Source organism: Oreochromis aureus, linkage group 10 (genome assembly GCF_013358895.1).
Source record: "Oreochromis aureus strain Israel breed Guangdong linkage group 10, ZZ_aureus, whole genome shotgun sequence".
In the NCBI taxonomy this organism is placed as follows: Eukaryota; Metazoa; Chordata; class Actinopteri; order Cichliformes; family Cichlidae; genus Oreochromis; species Oreochromis aureus.
This window is the reverse complement of record NC_052951.1, coordinates 19918800-19941942: the sequence shown is the minus strand read 5'-3', so window position 1 is coordinate 19941942 and position 23143 is coordinate 19918800. Positions and strand designations below refer to the sequence as shown.

The following is a 23143-nucleotide window of genomic DNA, read 5'->3' as shown; positions in this document are numbered from 1 at the left end:
TTAGTGAACACTAGATGGCAGTATGATATGGAGGCCTAAAACTACCATGATCAAAATTAAATAAACAAATAACTTGTTAAATAAAAACGCCATAAAATAAAAAAAAAAAATTTTTTTTTTTTTTTTTGGTAATGTGTTTCTGCTTCATTATGCAAATTAGAAAGGTTGTCGATCGAAGTGGGTCGATGGAGCAACTTTTCATCTACTGCACATCAGAGTGATCGTGTGTTAGATGCAGGGGTTTAACCTTTTTGCTTTCAGTAATTTAGAAGTGCAGGGGCTCATTACAAATTTAAATACAGAAGAAAAGTAAAATAAATATCAACATATTTGTTAATACCTACATTTATTTTTAATAATTTCTTTACCGAATGAATGATTTATTTTGTTTGTGGCAGCTTTGGTCCATTAACGAGGTTGCTGATAAAGGGATCATGTTCACATGATAATGAAACAAATCTACCGTTCATAAAAAAGAAATGCAAGTTTTATGTGGTGAAATATGTTTTCGGTCTTTGCTTTGCAACAGAGGTCTGAAGACGAGGTGCTCCAAGCTGTACTAGAGGCAGCGGTGCCTCCTGCTGTTCAGGAGGACAATGTCAGGGCAGAGCTGGTTTTTCTGGATCAGGATCATTTTCACACACGTCCTTATCATTTAGCACCAATATGTTTCCTATCAAACATGTCTGGGACATTCTGGGTCAGTGTGTTCATCAGTGTGCCTTTTGCACCCCCAACCAGTCAAACCAGCCCCTCACTCAGTGTGGTTCCGCCAGTTAAAGAGAGTTTTCCTTCCCAGTGTCGCCAAAAGCTTGCTAATAGAGGGTTTTCTGATTGTTGGAGTTTTCTCTGTATTACTGAAAGGTCTTTACCTTATAATAAAAAGCATCTTGACTGCTATAGCGATTTGGTGCTATATAAATAAACTTGAACAGCAACAATCGATTATCATTGTACAGCTGCAGGCTGCTCATCCAGGAATGGAGAGCAATTCTTCCACACATCCAGGAGTTGGGTGACTGCTTGCATTGGATCACATCTTATATTTACATATGGAATAGTGTTGGTCTATAAAATCTATTTAAAACACTGACTTGCTACAATGTAGCTTGCCATCACCAGTGTGTGAATGTGTGCGTGCATGGGTGGATGACTAATTGTGTAAAACGCTTTGGGGTCCTTAGGGACTAGTAAAGCGCTGTACAAATACAGGCCATTTGTGTTCCTTTTTTAACTAGCATGTGACTAAAACAGTTGGAGCGCTCTGGTTTTTCGAATGGGTGACTCATTCCACAAAGTCCAAATCAGTTATCCTGCTGAGATGCTCCCAAGCAGCAACCCTGAGCTTTTGACTTGCATGTCCTTGCAGTATCCTTAATAGGTGTAGAATGTTTTAAAATAAAGTTCATGAATTTTCTTTTCTAAAGGCGTTTAGGAATAGGAGTTTAGATCAGGAGTTAGATCTGGAAAAAACAATGAAATCTTTTCTCGTATCTTTGGAAAGTCGTGATTCCAGCCATGATTCTCACTGCAAGTTATCCTAAGTAAGAACAATTAGAAATAGGCCCAGTTTCAAGCTTGCCAATTGCCAAGGCCTCCTCTGTGACTCTGGGTGCTCCTTGTCTGGCTCCTGTTTCAGGGATCTATGGTGAGAATCAGCAGCCACCTCTATGGCTGTGCTGCATCTGCTCCTGAATCCGCTCTAGGACCTCCTGCATCTTTCTCAGCTTAAAAACAAAATAAGAGAGTAAATACAGGAGTGCTGATTACTCATAAGCTAGGTTGATGAATGAATGAATGAGCAAAGAGAAACACACCTCTTCATCCTTTTCATAGATCAGTCTTTCCTTCTCAGTGTCGGCGACGGCCAGAGGCAGAGGAAAGTCTGCCTCACTAACATCCCGATACTTCTCACGCAAACTAAGACCAAAATCCAAACCCACATACACAAAAATATTACAAAAATATCTGACCTCACTGTGCTCAACGGGTTTTTTTCAGAGTTTTTTTTAATATTGGTTTGTGTTGGTGTGCATCCTGTCTCCACCCACCTGCGTTTCCTCTCCAGCACCACCATGCGAGTCATGTTCTGGATGCACTGAGCTCTGTAGTTCTCATAGTGAATTTCCCGCGTCACGTCCTTCAGATCCTGCATGTGCGTCCTCACCAGCATGTTCCTCAGCAGCAGGAAGTCGGAGTGAGCCGGGTTCTCCACTGACCATGCAACAGCAACATTGTTACCGCATCATACTGGATTCTTTGTTATCAAATGGAACAATAGCCAGGTGCGCAACTGACACAAAATGTACTCTAAGGGGTAATGATTGAGTAAAAATAAACCAAAAAAACATTAAAAAAAATTTTTTAAAAAAAAGCTAAAGTAAAATTAAAATTAAAAGGCTTGGGGTAATACCTTCTACCACGCCCCAGGGATAGACACGACCCCTGAACTTACGACCTTTACTCTCCACCTGTACGTTACTCCCAATCACAGCAAATGGGATGCTGTTCTGCAAGAAAACAACAACAACAACGACAAAGAAAAAAACCCAAACCAAAATAAACCGTCAGCCTTAAAATAGACCAGACAACACATTTCAGCCATGACAACTTATGAATAAAATGAGGAACCTTAAGTATCTGTTCCTGTGTCTTGAAGTCTTCGTCCTCATCTGAATCACATTCAGGAAACTGGTAGATGTTTATCCCAAACTGCTTGATCTCCTCTCTGATCTGGAGCACATGAACACACATTAGGAGAAGATAAGTAACAGAAATATATAAAATATATAACAGAGATTGGAGATCAATTATATCAAAAAAAGAACTGGGTTGCCAGAGGGTCAAATCGGCCCTGCTGGATAGCTTTGCATAGTTTGAAATTGAAGGAGTCATGAATAATTCCAATTTTGTGCACGGCAGTTCCTCCTGTGTTGTGATACAAGGCAGGATGGATCCATGCGTACACCAAACTCTGACCCTAACTGCAGAAATCAAGACTGCTTCAATCCGATCAGAGCAGGTAATGTTTTTCCAGTCTCTTTGTGTCTGGTTTTAGGACCCTGTGCAAATTGTATCTACAGTTTCCTGTTCACAGCTGACCGGAGTGCCACCTGGTGTGATCTCCTGACATTGTGCTTCAAAGTTCCACATGTTGTGTGTTCAGAGATGCTCTTCTGCATACCTTCATTGTAATGAACGGCTATGTGGGTTAATGTTGCCTTCATGTCAGCTCCAAACAGTCTGACCATTATCCTCTGACCTCTGGCATCAACAAAGATTTTTCACCCAGAGAACTGCTGCGGGCTGGATATTTTCTCTTTCTCAGACCATTCTCTGTAAACCCTAGAGATGAATCTGTGGGAAAATCCCATTTAGATCAGCAGTTTCTGAAGTACTCAGACCAGCCCTTCTGGCCCCCAAAACTATGTCACATTCAAAGTCTCCTAAATAATCTTTCGCCCCCATTTTGATGCTCACTTTGAACTTCAGCAGGTCCTCTTGACCATATCTACATGCCTAAATGCATTGAGCTGCTCCTGTGTGATTGGCTGATTAGATATTTGTGTTAACAGAGAGTTGAACAATACCCAGTGAAGCAGCCGTCTGTATATATTGGTATAACTGAGCTGTTACCTTCATCTTCTTTCTGCAGACCTCTGCTGGTGTCAGGCTGTCAGCTTTGGCCAACACAGGAATTATGTTGACTTTTTCATGAAGCGCCCTCATACAGTCCACATCCAGAGGTCGAAGGCTGATAAGAGAAAATAGTCACATACAGAAATATGCAAAATTAAGCAAAAGTTTAGCTGATGCTGTTGGAACAGTGTTATCGCTGTTTCATCAGTGTACCCATGTCCGAATGGTGAGATAAAGTAGAGGCAGCAGTGGACTCTGTTGTCCTGAATGTTTCTTCTGTTCAGCCCGCTCTCGTCTCTGAAGTACTGTTCAAACTGCTGGTCGATGTAGTCTTCTATGTGCCTCCAGCTGATGCAGAAACAGAAAATGAATGAGTGAAACCTGAAGGCACACTTTCAATGTGAGCGATGAAATCAAGGGCTACGTATGTGCTTCTGAAACCACGAGTTCAATTCAAATGCCACCAAAATACCAAACTCCTGCTCGAGTTAAGTTGGTTTCACTTTGAGGAGGAGTTCATGACCTCACCTTTCTGTGTTGTTGACGGCATCTCCGAACCCTGGCGTGTCTATGATGGTGAGCCTCAGTTTGACTCCTTTCTCCTCAATGCCAATGGTGTGTTTGATGATGGCGACTGTTCGACTGATCCGCTCTGTAAGCGCACGCAGTTGGTTCAAAGACGCATGAGATCACACACGTGACATCAGATTGTGTGTCTAAACCCTCCCATACAGAAAGTGAAAAACTAATGCTTACCTTCAGCATTGGGAACTTTTCTGTCCTTGTAAAGATCCGTGAGGAACAAACTGTTGATTAGTGTGGATTTACCGAGACCGGACTCCCCTACAGAGAAGTTTGATAAAGGTATTAAATCATCCGTCTTCCTCAGAAGAATTTGTGTCAACAGATAAAGTTACAGGGATTTATGGATGCCACACTCCCACTAATCAGTGGCCGTTTTAATGATCGCTGACAGAGCAGTGATGTCCGTTATCTCCACTCCACTCTGTTTTACTCTTTTATCATCACTTAAGTTTTTTGATATTTGATATTTTTGACTTTGTGCCTTTTGTAAAATCCTTCCTCCTCAGGAGAGAAATCAGACTCACCTGCGACTATAAGTGTGAATGTGAAGCCTTTCTTCACAGTTTTTCTGTGGACCTGGTTTGGTAATGTGGCAAAACCTACGTACTCCTTGTCCTGATCCTGAAGAAAGAAAATACAAAGATAACATGCAAATATAGCATGGGGATATTTACTGCTTCAATTAAAAATTCTCTCCACATGCTCGAGCTGCAGTGCTCCTTAGTTAATAAAGCAGTCAGATATGGGCCTGAAATGTCCAAACTGGTTATCAGCAGCCCTGTCATTCTCCTCATGGATACTGTAGCACTTATTATCTTGGATAAATAAACATATATTGTGTCACAATAACAGCCATGACTCTTGCGTCACAGGCTGATCCCTCTTGGGCCACAAGCTGGACTGCAAAGGATCACGAAACCTCATTTCACTTTGCCTTTGCCCCGGAAGCTTCGGTGCACAGACAGGGTGAGCAGACGAGAAAGGAAACCATAGACGCGTCTTAGCTTTAGAGCTTAATAAAGGTGCTCTTTAAGGGCCAGACAGATGTGATAACCAAACTGGCTTGGCGCTTTTTTTTTTTTCCTGTGTGAAAGTTGATGTCGTAAACTGTGTTTCTTTGAAAGCTGCATGACAGAGTTGCAAACTGTGGAATGGGTACTGAAAGTGGGTGTAAGGTTTTAAAGATGTACTAAGTAAAGTAACACAGAGGTTCAGGCAACAAACATTTAGAGACATAAACAGCCAGACATTATATAAAATAGTAAAAACACACCTCAGGAGAGTCGTAGGGGTCGAAGCGTCCCCAGGGGCTACGTGGGCGCATGGAAGGGCTGAGCGGCGAGTCCAGAGACACCTGAGAAACAATCTGCCTCCTCAGCGGTAGCTGCTGAAATTCTGGATCCAGTCCCATGTGATTATGTCTGGGAGGGACTGCTGGAGAGCCACCGGGGTGGAAGGGGATGGTGCGGACCAGAGAGGGAGTCCCAGGAAGGCTGAGGTGTCTCCCATTGATGGGGCTCCCAATGCCTTCTGCTCCATAGTGGCCTGGTCTCTGGTGCTGTTCACCAGAGTGAGACATGAGAGGCAAATCCCTCATGGCATAAGGATACTGCATGTCCTCCTGGTCCCTTATGGACAGACTGGACAACTGGAACAGAGAGCAGCATGATTTTTTTTTATTGATTATCAAAAGACTCTAAAATAAAAACTAAAAAAAAAAAATTGCTTGAACTTTGATTAAAAAAAAAAATCTCCCTTCAAAAGGAGGGAGTTTCTTAAAACTTCCTCTGTCTGATATTATTTTTTAAATTAGGCGCAGCAGACAAATATACCTCAGCTGACAGGACTCTTGTGAAAGCCAATCTCTAATTATGAGTGTGTGGAGATATGTGGCTGATAACCGTGCTCCCCTGAAGGTACCGCAGTGATGCTGGGCTGAGGCTGATTTTGCTCATCTGATAGGGGGAACCAGCTCACTTATCTGCCTCTTTTTCCTCATTGTGGCTTTGTGTATGTGTCCACAACATAGACTGGTTATCACCACACTCACTCAAGATTGTTGTCTAAGCCTCGTGTTTGCAGTCAAACAAAAAGATGGGTAAGCTGGAGAAACATCGAACCCTAAAACCTGAAGAAAAGTCACATTTACTGATTAAAATACTCGTTGTCATTCGTGTATCAATCATTAGTCATGGTTGTACCTCTACTGTCTGTCTGACCTCAGCGTAATGCTGATATTTTGGCTTTAACAGCTATAACTGAAGGTGTTTTTCCTCTAAGATAAGCACTAACTAGGCTTCCTGTTAATCTCATAACATTACACACTCCAGACTGCCTGTTGTGAGAAGACAGAGGGTTTCTCACAACAGACCAATAAGATCGTCTTTGTCCTCAGAGGAATTAACTTAATAACTTAAATTTACAGGGTAGCCACCTGTTCCAGGAGCTCTGTGTCACAAGGCTTTGACAAGAAGATATAAATAACTTAACAAAGAATAGAATCTGGAATTTATTAAAATGGTAATTGAAGGAGGCCATGAGGGAGTGATCTGTATTCCTGTCATGCAGTAAGTGAATCATAACGCTATGACAGTAAAACCATGATTTTTTGGTGTTCCACTGTAATTTTCCTCCCACCCTTTAGATATCTTTAACACTACTAAAATTAAAATAACCAGGAAACTAAAAGTGTTTTTTGCTCTCTGAATACATGGCATAATGACGTATCTTTTCTTGCAGTGTTGGACTCAACCCTTCACTGATTAGGTGTGACCTGTGATCTCATTATACCGTTACAAATGCCCTCGTCCATCTGTCCAGGCAGGATGTAGAGACAGTTTGAAGCTGGAGGTTAGTAAACAATAGGGTCAAACCGGATATACCCACAAGGCTGTGAGTGCCGGTTTCTCAGGTTCTTTCGGCATGAAATCTGTAGCTAGTTAAAAATAACCTGAATTGTATGTTTTTGTGCTCATTTTGTAGTTTTCCATAACTTCACTCCACACCTGCTTCCACACAAAATGACTGTTCCCTATGATGAGGAGCTAGGATAGGGAATTTCCACCTGCTTGATCCAAGATAAACACACTGGGCTCTTAAAGTGGTTAAAGGAATGCAGATAAGCGCCGGCCACGATGCTGCTGGATTGACCAGGGTTCATCTGGCATTCCTCTACCTGTCAGCTCTCATTACCCACAAAACTTTGCAGTAGGCTTAATCCAGCTTGTAACGCTCTGACGGGGTGGGGGTTTGGAGATTTACCTCTTAAACACACACATAAGCTCAAACAAACACTACATCTACAGGCTACTCTACAAAATTGTCCTACCTCCTTGCCCGAGAAAGTTGAAGCTTTGTTTTGAGGAGAGCAAATTGGAAAAAATATACATTAAAAAAAATTATTTATTCAGGTTTGCTGCATCCATCCTGTACAATGCTACTAAAAAATGTAATCAATTTAACTTTACTACACACCCTGATATCTAAAAAGGAAATCTGAAATAAAATGCAGAACTGAAATGGAAAAAATAGCAGAAAAATACTAAATGACCCATAACCCCCCCATTGTTTATACAAACAGATAAACTGATGAAATTACAGTAAATAAGATGAGAAAACATTAGCTCAAGAATATAATAACCTCAAGAGATATAAATCCTTGCAGGATTGTCACAGGCTGCAGCTTCAATGAGCTTTAAATTGGCTGAGCAAATTTTATCTGTTGAAAGTACCAGTGTAGGCCAATTCCAGTTGATTTCTGAAGGAGCCTTGCTCTGTAGACTTGTATATTAACCTGACTTATAGACTTACCTTTTTTATTGCTGCGAAATCTGACGGGAGAGGACATGTGCTCCATGCTGCCGGTATTCAAGCTGTCCCTGGATCAGAGGAGGGCAGCGCATGGCTGCAGCACAATGCTGCAGATGCTCTGTGGGCGTGTGCGTCCCTGAATTATACTACTCAGCTCCGGGTGCACCCTGCTCCATGTCTGCTCAGTGTTACCACTTTTCTGTGGTTACACAACAGCTTAATACAGCTCAGCGATTATCATCATCATAATTATAATAATGTTAATGGAATGATTGCGAATCTTTAATGTATTTAAACAACAAGAATTTGGTGCAAAAGTTTGAATGTGTTTAGCATTTTCTCTAAATCCATAAAGGGTCAAAAGCATACATACAGGAGTCAAATGTAATATTTGGTTAAATATCCCTTAGCAAGCTGCACCTCAACCAGATGCTTTTAGTAGCTATAAACAAGCTTCAAGCACAATTCTGAAATTTGACCAGTTTTGGTAAAGTTCATTTAAATTAGTTGGTTTCCTGGCACAGACACAGATTTTAAACTTAGTTCACAAATTTTCAGATTGAGGTCGGTACTTGGAAAGGTCATCCCAGAAGCTGGATGTAAGCCTTTCCAAAACCCGTTTGATGTGTGTTTGGGATCATTGTCCAGGTGGAACACCCAAATATGTTAACGTTTCATTCATCCAGCTGTTGATTTGAGGTAAAGTTGAAGAATTAGGAGGTACTCCTAATTCTTCCCAACTTGTGTAAATCTACAGTACAGCTTCATAGATCTTCACTGAGATGCTTGGACTTTCTCATTGTTCTGAGTATTGGTCAATTTGAGGCTCTATGTATAACTGAACCCGTGTGGATTATAGAAAATACTGTTTAAATTCTGATTTGTGACCCATTGCTTATTTAAGTCATTAAAAATCTATGATGTACAATCCTTCCACACAGCAAATAGAAAGCTCAAAGAAACCACTAAAAGCTCAAAATTAGTATGACGTTTATGCTCATGATGAGTTGTTATAAACCTCTGACCACAATGAGTTAATTTTACACAAAAAATATATGTTTGGAGTATTTAAGACTGGCAATCCAAGCTTGAGGTGGCACAAGATAGAAATAACTTCCTATTTATAGGAGAAACTTTAAAAAAAGGAAACATTATCTTAGCAGTAGATTATAATAAGATCTGGCAAAAGTAGTGTGTAAAATTTCCAGCATTTCTATCGAGTGGCTCAAAGTGTGTTACAATGAAGAAGAGTGGAGTCTATCAAAGCATTAAGTGTTGTGGATTTTCTACTAGTTGGTACTCCAGGGAGCATACTTACAAAACAAAGTCCACAATCACATGTGGGCCAGCCCAGTTTTAATACTAAAAGTCCATAAAATTCTCTTCGTTTAATCTTTGTGAAGCCAAAAAGACATGACATGTATAATACTGTAGACATAAGCAAGGTTAGCGCTTATATTGGAAAGCAGTTCGGCATACTTAGCTATCTATGCTTATTGAGTCATATTTATGCAATAATTTTTAATTTTCTTGGCAACCATGTAAGCTTGAGTCTGAAAGTTGCTGCCATTTTTACGTTTTAATATTATTGTATTTAGGCACATTTAGTCAAGATTAGCCAGTTTAACTAAGCTAGCCTAACAGCTTTTTTTGTATAAGAAAAGTATGTTAAATATTTTGGTAAGTGTGTACAAATTCATGTCGTTATATAGTAGTAGTCACATTTAGACAATAAATCAATCAATAAACAAGCAAGAAAACGATTGGATTTAAGTTTAAGATTAGCCTCACGTGTATTAGCATAAAGTGTTTGTTCATCTTTTTCTTCCAAATGGTTAAAGAGTCTTCACGATATATTTCTGGACTAAACTTCTTAATGGCAACTCTGAACATCACTGAGCTGCTTTATTTTTCAAATATTGCTGGTTAATTTACGGACTGACAGCTTGTTGGCTACACTCAAGCCTACAGGTGGTGAGTTTATATTAGCTAGGTCATGGGATTATAATTTATTCAAATTTATTGATAAGAGATTTAATATGAAGAATTTGGAGGTAGTCTTGGTAAATTTCACATCAATTTAAGATTAGAGAGGGAACAAAGGTGATTTTGAACATGGCATGGTTGGTACTGACAGATGGGATGAGCTGAGTATTTCAGAAACTGATCATCTAAATGGGATTTTCCTATGCAACCATGTCTGGGGTTTACAAAGAATTGTCAGGGAAGAAAAAATATCCAGTGAGCTGCGCAGATCTGTGAGAGAAAAGGCCTTGTTGGTGCTAGAGGTCAGAGAATGGGCAGACTGGTTTAAGCAGATAGAAAGGCAATGGTAACTCAAATAGTCACTTGTTAAAAAAAAATGGTATGTAGAAGAGCATCTCTGAATGCACGCCATGTTGAACCTTTAATTGGAAGGCCACAGCTAAGAACAGGAAACAGACTACAGTTTGCACACGATCACATTTGAACAACAAAAAAAGAAAAAAAGAAAAAGAAAAAAGAAACAGTGCCCGATTTCTGCTGCAACATTTGTATGGCGGGGTCATACTTTGACCCAAACAACATGAATACAGCATGAATACATGCATCCTTGTATCAATGGTGATACAAGGATGCATGTATTCATGTTGCAAGGGATACTTCGGGCCCCAACTGAGCATCATTTAAATACCACAGCCTACCTCAGTACAGCTGCTGACCATTTCTATCCCTTTAGGGTTTTTATGCTGTAGATGTTTTAACCTACAATATAAAGTCCTTTGAGGTGACTGTGAAATATATCTTAAAAAAAAAAAAAATGGGAGACTCATATTGAATTATGACTGCAGTGCACCACTTCCAGCAGAATGAGATTATTTGTCACAAAGTTCAAATAATCTCAAACTGGTTTCTTGAACATGTCAATGACTTCTTTGTACTCAAGTGGCCTCCACAGTCACCAGATTCCCAATCTTTTACAGCACCTTTGGGATGCGGTGGAACCAGAGATTCACATCATGGATACGCAGCCGACAAATCTGCAGCAACTGTGATGAGTGTGATGAGTGGATCTGAGAAATGTTTCCAGAATCTATGCCATGAGGAACTAAGGCAAAAGGGTGTACCTAAAAGGTGAGTGTAAACAGTCCATCATAACATAACAAAAGAACAGTGCTGATAATTCTGGCTAATTTGTCTTTAATAAGGGCAGCATTTTAAAATATTAAATAGTTTTATATTTAATTTTGTGTAATGTTTGGTAAATAAATCTTTGCTACATCGTAGTTTAAACTTTTGACTTGCATCTCTTTATTTTCTTAATTATAGTTTTAATGTCCTCAGTTGGGTTGGATTCGGTTTGACACTTTTCCGCAGCAAATACAGAAGGCATTTTGTTAAATAAATGCAGTATAGCTTAAAGTATAAAGTGACATGTGTTCCACAGCTTCTTGGTAAAAGTGAAACTAGAGTCCCACATGGTAAACAACCAGATTTAGCTTATGTTGTTGGCCAATAAGTAAAGACCAGCTGCAGTACACAAAAAAACAAAAAAAAAAACCAAAAACAAACAAAAAAGTTGAGGTAAATTATAAAAAAAAAGGGTTGTCTTTACTTAATCTGTCCACTGATAATTTTTATGGAATTTAAATAAAATTTAGTTTTTTTGTGCGTTTCCATTAAGATCTCATGGAAAAAAAAAATACTAGCCAATGGAAACAGTTGAATTCAATTTGGATATTTGCTATGCTCAGTGTCAGCTGGGCTCTAGCTGCAATCACATAAATACTGGTTCACAGTGGAGTATGAGACCAATGTGGGCAACATACAAATATTTACTGCTTCGCATGTTGAATATCTTGCATGATTCTGCATTTACATATTCCTCTCACAAATGCAGTTTCATGACTAATTTACTTGACTGAAAAGTCACAAATGTCTCCACAAACTGTCTTATTCCTTTAACACTGTGCTTTGTAGATGTGTCCCGTCTTGGTCATCAATCAAAGAAATGAGCCATCCTCTGTAGATGTGTCCCACAATGCTTTGTATATCCTCCTGGACCTGTTTAACTGCTCTGGTACTGGTCGTGACTGCTCACGCCGGGCTCCTAGTTGTTCTGCAGGGTTACTGTGTTCATAGGTTTCAGAGCCATTATTGCATGGGTCTGTGCTTATCGACCTGCAGCACGACTGCTTTCTACCCTCTGACCCAGTCCTCACAGTAAGGTCAGCCTGAGCGTTTTGCTCGTGGTTTGTGTGGCTGTCAAGTCTGCCATTTTGGTCTTTGTTTTCAGTAAATTGATTCGGCTCAGTGTGGTTATTTGTGTTTTCAGAGCATTGGTGGTTATTATTCTGCCAAAAAGCTTTGCAGAGCTGCTCTAACTCAGAGAGCAGAGGCAGACCAATATCCAGGTGCATCAGCAGGTTCTCCAGCCACTCCTCCAGCTTCAAAAAGGATGGACTGAAAGGCAAAAGTTGCATTGATGAGAAGTTTTAAGATGCTCTGCCACATATTGTCAGAGGTCATGAGCATAAATATCATGGTAATTATGGGCTTTTAATCATTTCTTTTTGTTTCCAGGGTATAATGATTGTACAGCATACATCTTTAATTACATTAAAAAATAGTTTGAAAATAAGTTAAATAAGTAGCCCAAACAGGGTCAAAAGTATACATACAGGCTCAAATATATCCATACACCAAAACTAATGTTTAGTTAAATATCCCTTAACAAGATGAACCTCGAGGAACCTTTTTTTGTTACTAATCAACAAGCTTCTGGCATAATTCTGGCTGGATATTTGACCGCTCGTCTTGGCAGAATTGGTAGACTTGATTTAGATTGGTTGGTTTCCTGGCACTGACCTGGTCTTTAAGCACAGTCCAAACATTTTCAATTGGGTTGAGGTTGAGGCTTTGGAAAGGCCACTATTTGCAATGTACCAGTACTATTGGCAGCAAAACAGCCCCAGAGAGCATGATGCTACCACTGCGATGTTTGACAGCTGGTACAGGGTTCCCAGGTTTGAAAGCCTCACCTTTACTCCTCCAAACATACCTCTTTGCGTTGTGGCCAGATAACTCGATCTTTGTCTCATCTGACCATAAAACGTTTTCTCCAGAAGGCATGGCTTGTCCATGTGGGCAAATTTCAGTCGAGCTTGAAGGTGTCTATTTTGGAGCAAGGGCTTCTTTCTTGGTGGGCATCATCTCAGTCCACGGTGGTGTAAAACTGGCTTCACTCTCCACAGTGATGGTGGTTTTCCAGCTGTTCCCAATTCATGCTTGAGCCTTGGTAGTTCCTGGGTTGTTCTTGAACATCGTTATCAAATTCCTGTCATCTGAGGGTGACAGTTTGGGTGTTCTTTGGCAAACTGGTGACACGTGAGTAACTTGTACTAATGTACAGCTGTTTGAGGATGAGGTTGAGGATTGTGGAATCTGCAGTTGTTGGCTTCAAGAGATCTTCCCAACTTCTGTGAATCTACAATTTTCCTTCTTAGAGCTTTGATCTTTTCCATTGTTTGGAGTATTGATTAAGTTTAAGACATTGTAGAACCTTGTCACGAAACGTTTCTCACACTGAAAACGCTACGTCCAGATGAACAGAATCAACCTTTTAGGATTTACTTACCTGGATGACTGAGCATGCATCAAGACACTGTAGAACCTTCTTAACACTTATTAAAATGCGAGTATGTATACATTTCAACTTGTATGTATACTTTTGACCTTTTTTTTTAATTATTTTTTTTTTTTTTTTTTTTTAGACATTAAAGATGTGTGCTGTACGATCATTTCACCCTGGAAAAAGTTCAAAGAATTTAATAAACCCCCCCAAACTATTATGACATTTACGCCAATGATGAGTTGATGTAAACCTTTCGCCACTGGTGGGCTATTCAGCAGCTAGATTATTTACTGAATTACTCAGCAAAGTATTCACTTTTTGGGTAGCAAAAAGAGCATTGGAAAAGTATTTATTGTTTCTGTATCTATTGGTGAAAAAAACCAAAACAGTAATACTTTGCCTATTAGGTTATAATTGTCAACAACAGACACAAAACAGACATACTTGATCTCCATCTAATTTACTTGTGGTGCAATCTTACCGTTTATCAGCGTCCATGTCACAGCAGAGAACAGCCAGTGGCATGAAGGCAGAGGGGCACTGTGGAGGGTGGTACTGCTGCAGGAAACCTGCCACATTCAGCCCAAAGTCATTTCTTCTTGGAAGGTAGTCAGGATCTGCACTCACCCTCCCTATTATCTTAAGACAGACAGAGAGAGAGATACTCAGCCTTAAAACTATTAAAATTTTCAGAAACGTGACATTTTCAGAAATCTTTTTAGCTGTCCAGATTTTCTTACCTCGCATATCATGATGCCAAAGGAAAAGATGTCTACCCGTTCATCATAGGTTTTCCCTGGGAGGAAAATGTGAACAAGAAATTCTTAGCCTGTCCTGGATATTCAGTGGTTCTGTATTCAGTATGTGGAGCTACTTATCCTCGGGCCATTATTTAAATATCTTTACTGTTTATTATTGAAGATAGCAGCTTTTATAAATCCTGAACAAATTTAGAAAATGTCCCGTGATTCCCATTTTCATTTTGTCATAATAAGAAATAATACACGCATGTATTTTTTTAATCTGCACCCACCAATACCAAAAGTTTATTGCAAACTACGTTACGAAAGGAGCTTGATACAGAATCTGACCACCCCTCAACATAAGTAGTAGTGTCCTAGCTTGTGCACTCACCGTGGATCATCTCAGGTGCCATCCAGTAGGGGTTTCCTACCACAGTATACCGCTTCCTGCGGTCAGGCTTGCGGAGCTCTGACAGTGTCCCCTTTGCAGGACGTTCAAGCGAAGATGTTCTGCTCTGGTTTCTCTCCTCCATTACCAACCTGGCTAGTCCAAAATCTGCCACCACCACAGACTGGTTCTACACAACCAAAGAGGGGTAAAGAAGTAATAACAATCAGCTGTGAAGTCTTTATTTATTTGAAAGTGGTATATATAATGAATTTTAATAAGTAAAATTCATTAAGATTCAAGAACTGTTGATCTCCTTTCACCATTGGCAGAATAATAAGTACAAATCTTGGAATTGGATTAGAAATGTATCTGGACCAAAGTTTTGCTTGTTTTGTTAAATGGTAAATGGCCTGTATTTGTATAGCGCTTTTACTAGTCCCTAAGGACCCCAAAGCGCTTTACACATCCAGTCATCCACCCATTCACACACACATTCACACACTGGTGATGGCAAGCTACGTTGTAGCCACAGCCACTCTGGGGCACACTGACAGAGGCGAGGCTGCTGGACACTGGCGCCACCAGGCCCTCTAACCACCAGCAGTAGGCAACGGGTGAAGTGTCTTGCCCAAGGACACAATGACCGAGACTGTCCAAGCCGGGGCTCGAACCAGCAACCTTCCGATTACAAGGCGAACTCCCAACTCTTGAGCCAGGATCGCTCAATATGTTAATATAATTTCACATTTAAATATAGTAACACATTCAAGTAACAAAGCAATTTTTGAAGTGGAGCTATATAATGGAAGATACTGTAATTTTTGACGTGTGCTATAAAACATCTGTTCACCTCTCTGACCAGGCAGTTGTATGAGTTTAGATCTCGGTGGATAACATTCATGGAGTGAAGATAAGCCTGTGAAGGAGAGATGATATATATATTTGATAAGTTTGTTACAAAAACAGCTTAATAATGTTGCAATAAAAGTTTTTTTATTCTTAGAGTATTGGCTTGAAAGACTTACCATTCCAGCTGCAATGTCTTTAGCATACCCAACTCTAATTTTCCAGGGAAAATCCTTGTCCTGCAACAGAAAGATTATGACCACCATGTTGTGTTTGTGTATGCTGATGGTTCTCATGAAGAAACATAAAAGCTTAGTTTAACCTACCATTTTTATGATAGTCTCTCGAAGAGTTCCTCCCTGGATGTATTCAGAGACAAAATGTATTCGCTTGTCCTTATAAAACAACCCAATGAACTTGAGAACATTGGGATGGTCCAAACAGCGCATCACCTTTACCTGTACAAATTGAGAGGGATGCTGGTTAAACATGTCATGTTCTCTTCAGACACGTGGCCTTTTCTGTGCTCACGACCACTTACCTCCTTTAAAAAAGTCTTCTGAGTCTCTTCGTCGAAGCGTATCAACTCTTTCATCACCATGACCTCCCCAGTCTCCTGATGTGTTACCTTTAGAGAGAGATAAGTTCATAACAGTGCTGCTGATTAAAATCAGTGTTACAACTAAAAGGGAGTTGCAGTCAGGCAACAAAATGATGGAAACAGCAAGGCACCTTGACAGCCTGTCCAAAGCAGCCCTTGCCCAGCACTTCTCCGTGGATGAGGTCTGAAGGTCTGAAGATACGGTGCGTCCGGTCTCCTGGATCTACTCGAAGAGACTCTGACCGAACCATTTCTTTTTTTTGAGATAAAAGCGACAGCATTCCAGGAGACAGGGGGCACTTATCTATACTGCAGCTGCGCCTGAGAAAGAAACAAAGACTTAGAAAGGGGAGAGTATTGAGTTAAGGCAAGCTGTCAGCTGACATCACTTACGAAATGTTTCTGGACCGGATTCCTGGGGTCCCTTGGTGCTGAGATGGTGAGAGTCTCATCCTAATTTGTTCATTTTGCTCATCTGGTTCTTCTCTGGGACTTGGCTCTTCCTCCAGACTTGGGAGTTTCTGGGTTGAAGATAGTTTGTTGCGGACAGGGGGCTCAGGACAGGAGATGTTATCCGAGGGACTGTCCGAGTGAAAGAGGTCATGAGGTGCCTGTGGGTTGTGCTCAATGGTCAGCTGCAGTGGTCTGCTTGTGTCCTGGATTACACGGTTTATCTAGTGGATAGGACATTTAACATTATGGTCACGTTGACATTTTTGTCTCTTCTCTCTTAAACTTGTAATGTTATAACTGAAGCAGTGGGTAGTTTGAGTCCTACCTCCTCTGGAGAAATATTGCGCACTGGGATGCCGTTGACCTCCAGTACTTGATCACCAGTGTGGACAGAGGACAGCAAGTCAGGGCTGAGGACTGATGAGTCCAGCCTGAACAGAATGACAGGGATTGAATAGGTGGTCGAGACGTGAGGGTCAGAATTGTTAATGGCTAAATTCAGAGACTCACTCTGTCACAGTGACAAGAGGACTTTTGTCTTTGCTGAAATCAATAACTACACTCAGGCCTCGCTGTCCGACTGCATGTGGAGGGAAAGAGACCAGCGCCACCATGTGTGGTCTCTTGGTAACTGGAGAAGTTGGCTCCACGTCCGATACAGCACCCTGACAATAGCAGTGACCACTGCAGATGCAAATCAAAAGATGAATACTATAGTCACTTGAAGGAAAAAAAGAAAAGAAAAAAAAGTTTACACAGTGTACTCAGTTTCCTGTGAAAAACTAAGTACACCCTTATTGCTTCAAAAAGAATTAAAATGAAGCATCAATTAAAATGAAACATCAGGTCCTGCTAATCAAATGCACTTGATTAATCAATCATCAGAAAATCTAAGCACCTCCATAAAAGCAGAAGCGTGGGCAGTTTGCACATGTGGAGCATTCACAATGCTACAATCTTCCCAAGAGTGCACATCCTAACAAATTCACCACAGGGTCAGACTGTGCAATGCTCAGTGAAATTGTAAAAATTTAAGAGCTACATCTCAGAATCCAGTATGTTAACGGTTAAAGTTCATAACAGTGCAGTTAAAAAAAAGAGAGCAAGTATGGCTTGTTTGGAAGGGTTGACAGGAGAAAGAACATGGTAGGATAGCTTAGGCTGGCAAAGTGGACAGACCTTTTGGACAGACCTAAAAGACTTCTGATTTAGCATCCTTTGGCCATAATGCACATACAATGTTTGTAAAAAACAAAAACAGAATATCAACACAAACGCCTCAAAACAGCTGTCAAGCACGGTGGTGGAGGGGTGATGATTTGGGCTTATTTAGCAGCCACAGGACCTGGTCACCTGACAGTCATTGAGTCGACTATAAACTTGGGCTTGGCCGAAACTTGGACAGGACAATGATCTCAAGCACTGTGGAAAATCTACAACTGATTGGCTGAAAAAGAAATGACTCAAGGTGTCCAGTAAAAGTCCAGATCTTACTCTGATAGAAATGTTGTGGTGGGACCTTAAGAGAACTGTGCATAAACAAATCCCTGCAAACCTCAATTAGCTAAAGAAATTTTGGAAAGAAGAATTTGCCAAAATATTGTGAGAGACCGATGAAGTCATACAGAGAACATTTACTTCAACTGCTGCTAAAAGTGGTTTTACAAGCTATTGAATCATGGGATGTACTTAGTATTTCCATAGGACTGCCCACAGTCCCTGACCTTTAAAATAACTGTAAATCTGTCAGAAAGAAGTTGTTTCTATTTCACTCATTCATCTCCAGCTTACACATTTGCTAACACAGAAGACTTCTTTACATTTTTCCTTTCAGAGTCTTACTTACCAGTAGAGCTTGGTGCGTTCGATAAGCGTGTAGGTGTCTCCGTCTCCAATGACCATATCGCAGCTCATGCAAGTGAAGCATTCAGGATGATACTTTTGCTCTCCAGCAACCTGTTCATATGCAGGGCAGTAGTGTATGAAAAACATAATACAGTGTTTTACCAGAATGCATTTATTTGGGCCACTCTGAACTGTGAAACACTCGAGCTGTTTCTTTTCATTCTTGCATAAAGGATGTTTTCAGAGGATATCCTCTAGCTTAGAGTCAAAAGAGAAAAATAAATGCTTTCATATCAGGAGGAAACCAAAAGTCGGGAAGGTTTTGAATTTATGAATAATTGGTGGAACATGCTGAGATTTGGTATTCCATATTCTGTGTCTGAATATTATATAAAACTCTCTTTTTTAACTTGTTAGTTTGAACAGCAGTAAGCTTTGAATGATCAATAAATGGGATATTTTTAAACTAGTCCAATTGATTTGTTGCTGACAGAGTTCAGACTGCTTTGGACTAAGTGAGTCAGACAACAGAGAGGGCAGCTAGTCAGGCTTTCATCTTATGAGCTTAGAAGTACATGTATGCTAAAGTTTTGTAGGCAAGATTATTAAAAAAAAAAAAAAGTTTAGTGAGGATCTTGTGAATTATTTGTGTGTCAGAGTGATAGTATCATCAGGTTAATTTTTGTTTTTTTGTTAAAATTTTGAGTGATTTCGATGTTACCATGATGAGTCCTGTTGCAATGGTCTCCTTGCAACCGTGGCAGTGTCCTCCATAACGGCACCAGTAGTGCTTTTTACAATACAGCTGCCCCTCTCTTTCATAGTACCAGTGAGACAGAATACAGCCACATTCACAACACCTGCAGAGACAAGAGGGAAAGGGAGAATATGGCGTAACAGAGTGAGAAAGTAGAACAAAACCTGAGCAAAAAAAAAAAAAAAAAAAGAAAAGATTTAGATACGCCGACAAAATAAGACAAAGTAACACGAGCCTAATCACGGATGGAAGATGTGGGACTTGAAATCCTCACAAAGAGTATCACATTTCAAGGCCAGTGAGACAACAGATTATTGCCTTCTGTTTAGCTCCTTTTTATGAACGCAGTATACGATTCCACTCATACTCTACTCGTTTCTTCTCTTATGTTGGTTAACAATATGATCTGGTCACAAAGAGTCATCACGTTGCGGCATACACCCAAAGGAAATACACTTATCTTTACTTTTATGCTGACATCACCATGACATTCAGCCCGGGGTGACATTAATATTGGTTTTTACAAAAAAGGACTATTCATGCAAGGGGACTAGCAAGTCACATGTTTTCACAAAAACAATGCAATGTTAATGTTGGTTCCCCATAGAGACACACCCACTCAAGATTGCACAACACAGCTATTTAAAAAAATAGCATGCATTCCTTAAATGCAGAGCACGATGTTCAGTTTCAGGCCTTTAAAGTTTGTAGATTACAGTGAGACTCTCACTGTTACCCTGGCTAAAGCAGAATAATACTATAGTGTGTACGATAAAGGCCCTGCTTCCTTATCTCTCCAACACTGCAGCCGGAGTGGGAGGTGACTTCCTGGGCCGAGTACTGGCCCATGTTTCCTCTCCCCAAACCTCATGCGGTAAATGCTTTGAATCCCTTTTTGTAAGAACAGCAAAAGGTTGTGTCATATTGAGAATAAAGCAACATTCCTACAATAGTTTATTTTAAAGATTTTCTTCATAGTATGTTAAAGTTATCTTAAATCTTGCAAAACAACTTAAGCCACGATTGATTCTGCCGTTTTTGTTGTGGTTTTAGTATTTCGTCACAGAAAACTATAGCCAGCTCTTCCCCTTTATGTTTTTTTAACAACACCAAACAGCTAGTTTTGTTGTTGCTTCTTCAGTGTGCACACCCTCACATGCGGGATCTCTTTTTTTCTTTTCTGACAGCACTGTAGGAAGTGCTGCTCGAGACCAAGATTCGCTTCTCCTTCACTGCTGAGGAAATAATTAAGCAATAAAGCCATGAGACCGCTGCAGGTTTATTTTTGACCTCCTGCCTTTGTTACTGTGCTGCAGGCCGCGGATGTGGAACCTTCCAGCTTCACATCTGCGATTCCGCTAAAGCATCTGGTTGCAAGAAAACGTGGAATCAGTTCAGCTGTTTCTACTGCCCGCCCCCTCATCCATCTCTCCACATTTCTCTTTGGTCACCTGAGTGTTTTCCTGTCATCATAAAAATTCCCTTTGTTCTTGTGTCTCTAAAGATGTTATGACGTCAGAACTGAACCTCGGTCAGATGTTAACAATCTCATGACGTTTTCTCCTACCACCGTTTCCTCCGTGTTCTGTACGTTGGTACGTCGGACTTCCTTTAAAAAATAGCTCTTAAAAGGATTTTTTTTTTTAAACTGCTTGTGTCACGCTGGATGTTTCACATATTTCTTTATGCTAAATAAAAGATTTTGAATGCTAACGCTTAGGTTTTGGCTTGAGGAACAGGGATGGTTACAGAGTAAACAAATTATAATTTTTTTGCAACTTTCACAATCTGCTCCAACATGCTTTTTTGTTATTGTGAACATTAGAGCAAAAACAACCTCCAAAAAACAAACCTTAAGTGTTATTTTGTTGGCAGACTTCGGTTTGAGGAAGTATACATGCAGATGTTTAGAAGTTTCCCTATTTAATTTTTTTTCTCTTCCTTTGACTCACTCTTTCATACGCTTCCTCCCCTTTCTCTCACTCTTACGCGTATCTCCCCGAATAAAGATTTCAGTTCTTACCGTCCTTTCGTGCCTCGCCGAAACCTCTGGTCCCGTCGTGACATTCTGCCTTGCCAGTTAACCGACAGACAGCTGTCAAACACAGTCCACCCAGTTCAGAAAGGAGCTTGTTAGCGGCATGTGATTGTGAGCGGATCATATACACCTACTCTGCTGTGACTGATAGCAGGCGTTGTCTTTCTCTCTCCATGTGTTCAAAGGCTTCCTGTGTGAATATGAGTTCCCTTTCGAATGTGAAGAGTAGCTGTGTGAGAAAAGAGTCTGACCCACTGACACCAGCTGGCCAGTTTCCCCCTGCTGGCTGCTGAGAAACAGACCAATCCGATAAGAGACGCCCTCCCTCACCCTCACCCTCCCCTCTCCTGTTACGTCCAGCATGTAGACCTCTGCAAGATATAGTTACACTCTTCTGCAGAGTCCAGCAAGTTTAGGAGAGCTAAACTCACAACCTAAATGAGTGCTTATGTGATAAGTGGTCTGAGACGTGTTTTGTGTGTGTGTGTTTTGAAATAAGCCCTGTTCCCATCAGCGCAGGCCTAATCTCTTTATGAATGCCCCAATTACTGCACTGTCCAGATCCTGCAGTAAAGAACTCCATTCATCACACACAACGAACAAAGAGGGAGAAATTAGTTAAAGCATAACTGTGAGGAACAGCTCAGAACAGACAAACAAATCCATTGATAGTGTTCAGTATCAAACTCTCAAACCAAAATTATGACCTAATGTACTTTAGATTTGTTTTGCTGTAGATTTCCTGCAAACAGTCCTGTCAATTCAGTAACTTCAGACTAACTGTGGTATATGTCTGCATATGCATGTTTTAAAATGTCCAGGCAAATCTGCACTGCAGACAGAAAAGCAGGAACGGGTCTAGATATATGGAGGAGACCCTTCTGTCACAAAACTGATACTGTCATAGATTTATGCAACTTTCAGTTACCGTTTCTCTTTAATTTGCATCCTCGGTTGTTTTTCTCATGCCCGCTCATGCCTGAGTTAGTCATTGCATCTCTGTAAGCTACATAATGAACAAATTAATCAGCAAAACCTTGTGTGAGTATTGCTCATAATAAATATTTTTACCAGGCTTCAGTGTTGTAAAACTTCCAGGGAGCATGACGCACAGCACTACAAAACTATATCCAGTTGTTCTTGTCCTTCTTCTTTTTTTAGACCAAAGAAGCTAGTTTGTGTTAAATGTTGCTTCTTTTGTGATATTTCATGTAAAAGAATAATTTAAAAAAAATTAAAAAGGCAAATACTTACATGAGCCTAGGGTAGCACGGTGCTGCAGTAGTTAACACTGTCACACAGGAAGAGGGTATCTGGTTTCAACGTGCTCGTCATCAGGGACCTTCTTCTATGGAGTTTACACGCTCTCCCCGCGTCAGCATGGATTCTTTCCAGGCATTCCGGTTTCCTTCTACAGTTCAAAGTCACGCATGTTTGGTTAGGCTGTGATTCCAAATTGTCTGAATGTGAATGTGTAGCTCAGCTGTAGAGGGGAGAGGTGGAGCTGGTTCAGGGAGCAGTGCCAAGCGAGGTGAGTGACACACCTGTTGCTCATGAGCTAATCACTGCTGGGAGACGCTGTGCAGTAATTGGGAAAGGTACTGTGTGGACTGCTTGGGAGAAACTAGAGAAGAACACTATAAAGAAGAACATCCACTGAGCCTGCCTCGACAGCAGGGCACCCGAAAATAAATTGGTGTGTTTGAACTGAAGAAGCTGTGTTGACTTTCTGTGATGAGGGAGACTCACAAGTGACTGAGCCTCGTGCCACAGAATATGAGCAGTGCAATAGACCGGTAACTTGGATGGCCAATGCTTAAG

General features: G+C 40.6%; 2 protein-coding genes across 6 annotated transcripts; both read right to left on the bottom strand.

Moving 5' to 3' along the window:
* Window positions 1–17: 17 nt before the first annotated feature.
* LOC116317289 (septin-5-like) lies at window positions 18–8498 on the bottom strand. The gene is made up of 12 exons (XM_039618005.1): window positions 8035–8498; window positions 5498–5872; window positions 4749–4845; window positions 4396–4482; window positions 4168–4291; window positions 3853–3987; window positions 3637–3754; window positions 2632–2733; window positions 2414–2510; window positions 2052–2214; window positions 1818–1920; window positions 18–1727 (listed from the first exon to the last, which is right to left on the bottom strand). The coding sequence occupies exons 2-12, from the start codon at window positions 5837–5839 to the stop codon at window positions 1656–1658; spliced, it is 1440 nt and encodes a 479-aa protein (XP_039473939.1). The 5' UTR covers window positions 5840–5872; window positions 8035–8498; the 3' UTR covers window positions 18–1655.
* A 2803-nt stretch (window positions 8499–11301) lies between these two features.
* Window positions 11302–22906, bottom strand: LOC116317304 (LIM domain kinase 1-like). Of its 5 annotated transcripts, none has more exons than XM_039618312.1 (17): window positions 22577–22906; window positions 21457–21611; window positions 21308–21379; window positions 19249–19387; window positions 18529–18638; window positions 17193–17366; window positions 17008–17113; window positions 16623–16903; window positions 16361–16550; window positions 16170–16256; window positions 15955–16086; window positions 15808–15867; window positions 15633–15698; window positions 14783–14969; window positions 14389–14444; window positions 14130–14287; window positions 11302–12477 (listed from the first exon to the last, which is right to left on the bottom strand). In XM_039618312.1, the coding sequence occupies exons 2-17, from the start codon at window positions 21495–21497 to the stop codon at window positions 12018–12020; spliced, it is 2319 nt and encodes a 772-aa protein (XP_039474246.1). In that variant the 5' UTR covers window positions 21498–21611; window positions 22577–22906; the 3' UTR covers window positions 11302–12017. The 5 variants fall into 5 exon arrangements, with proteins under 5 accessions (XP_039474246.1, XP_031591879.2, XP_039474245.1 ...); XM_031736019.2 differs by having other exon boundaries at window positions 21457–21551; XM_039618311.1 differs by having other exon boundaries at window positions 21457–21531.
* Window positions 22907–23143: the final 237 nt, after the last annotated feature.

Bases quoted from the DNA above. Each gene is read 5' to 3' on its own strand.
- LOC116317289 (XM_039618005.1), bottom strand. From the start codon at position 5,839: ATGCAGTATCCTTATGCCATGAGGGATTTGCCTCTCATGTCTCACTCT. The intron at 4,483-4,748 runs GTGAGTCTGATT...ACTTCTCTGTAG, and splicing joins ATTCACACTTATAGTCGCAG to GGGAGTCCGGTCTCGGTAAA. The intron at 1,921-2,051 runs GTGGGTGGAGAC...TTTTGGTCTTAG, and splicing joins GTGCTGGAGAGGAAACGCAG to TTTGCGTGAGAAGTATCGGG.
- LOC116317304 (XM_039618311.1), bottom strand. The intron at 21,380-21,456 runs GTAGGTGTATAT...TGTGTTTGACAG, and splicing joins CTGCTATCAGTCACAGCAGA to CTGTCTGTCGGTTAACTGGC. The intron at 14,970-15,632 runs GTGAACAGATGT...TTGGTTGTGTAG, and splicing joins ACAACTGCCTGGTCAGAGAG to AACCAGTCTGTGGTGGTGGC.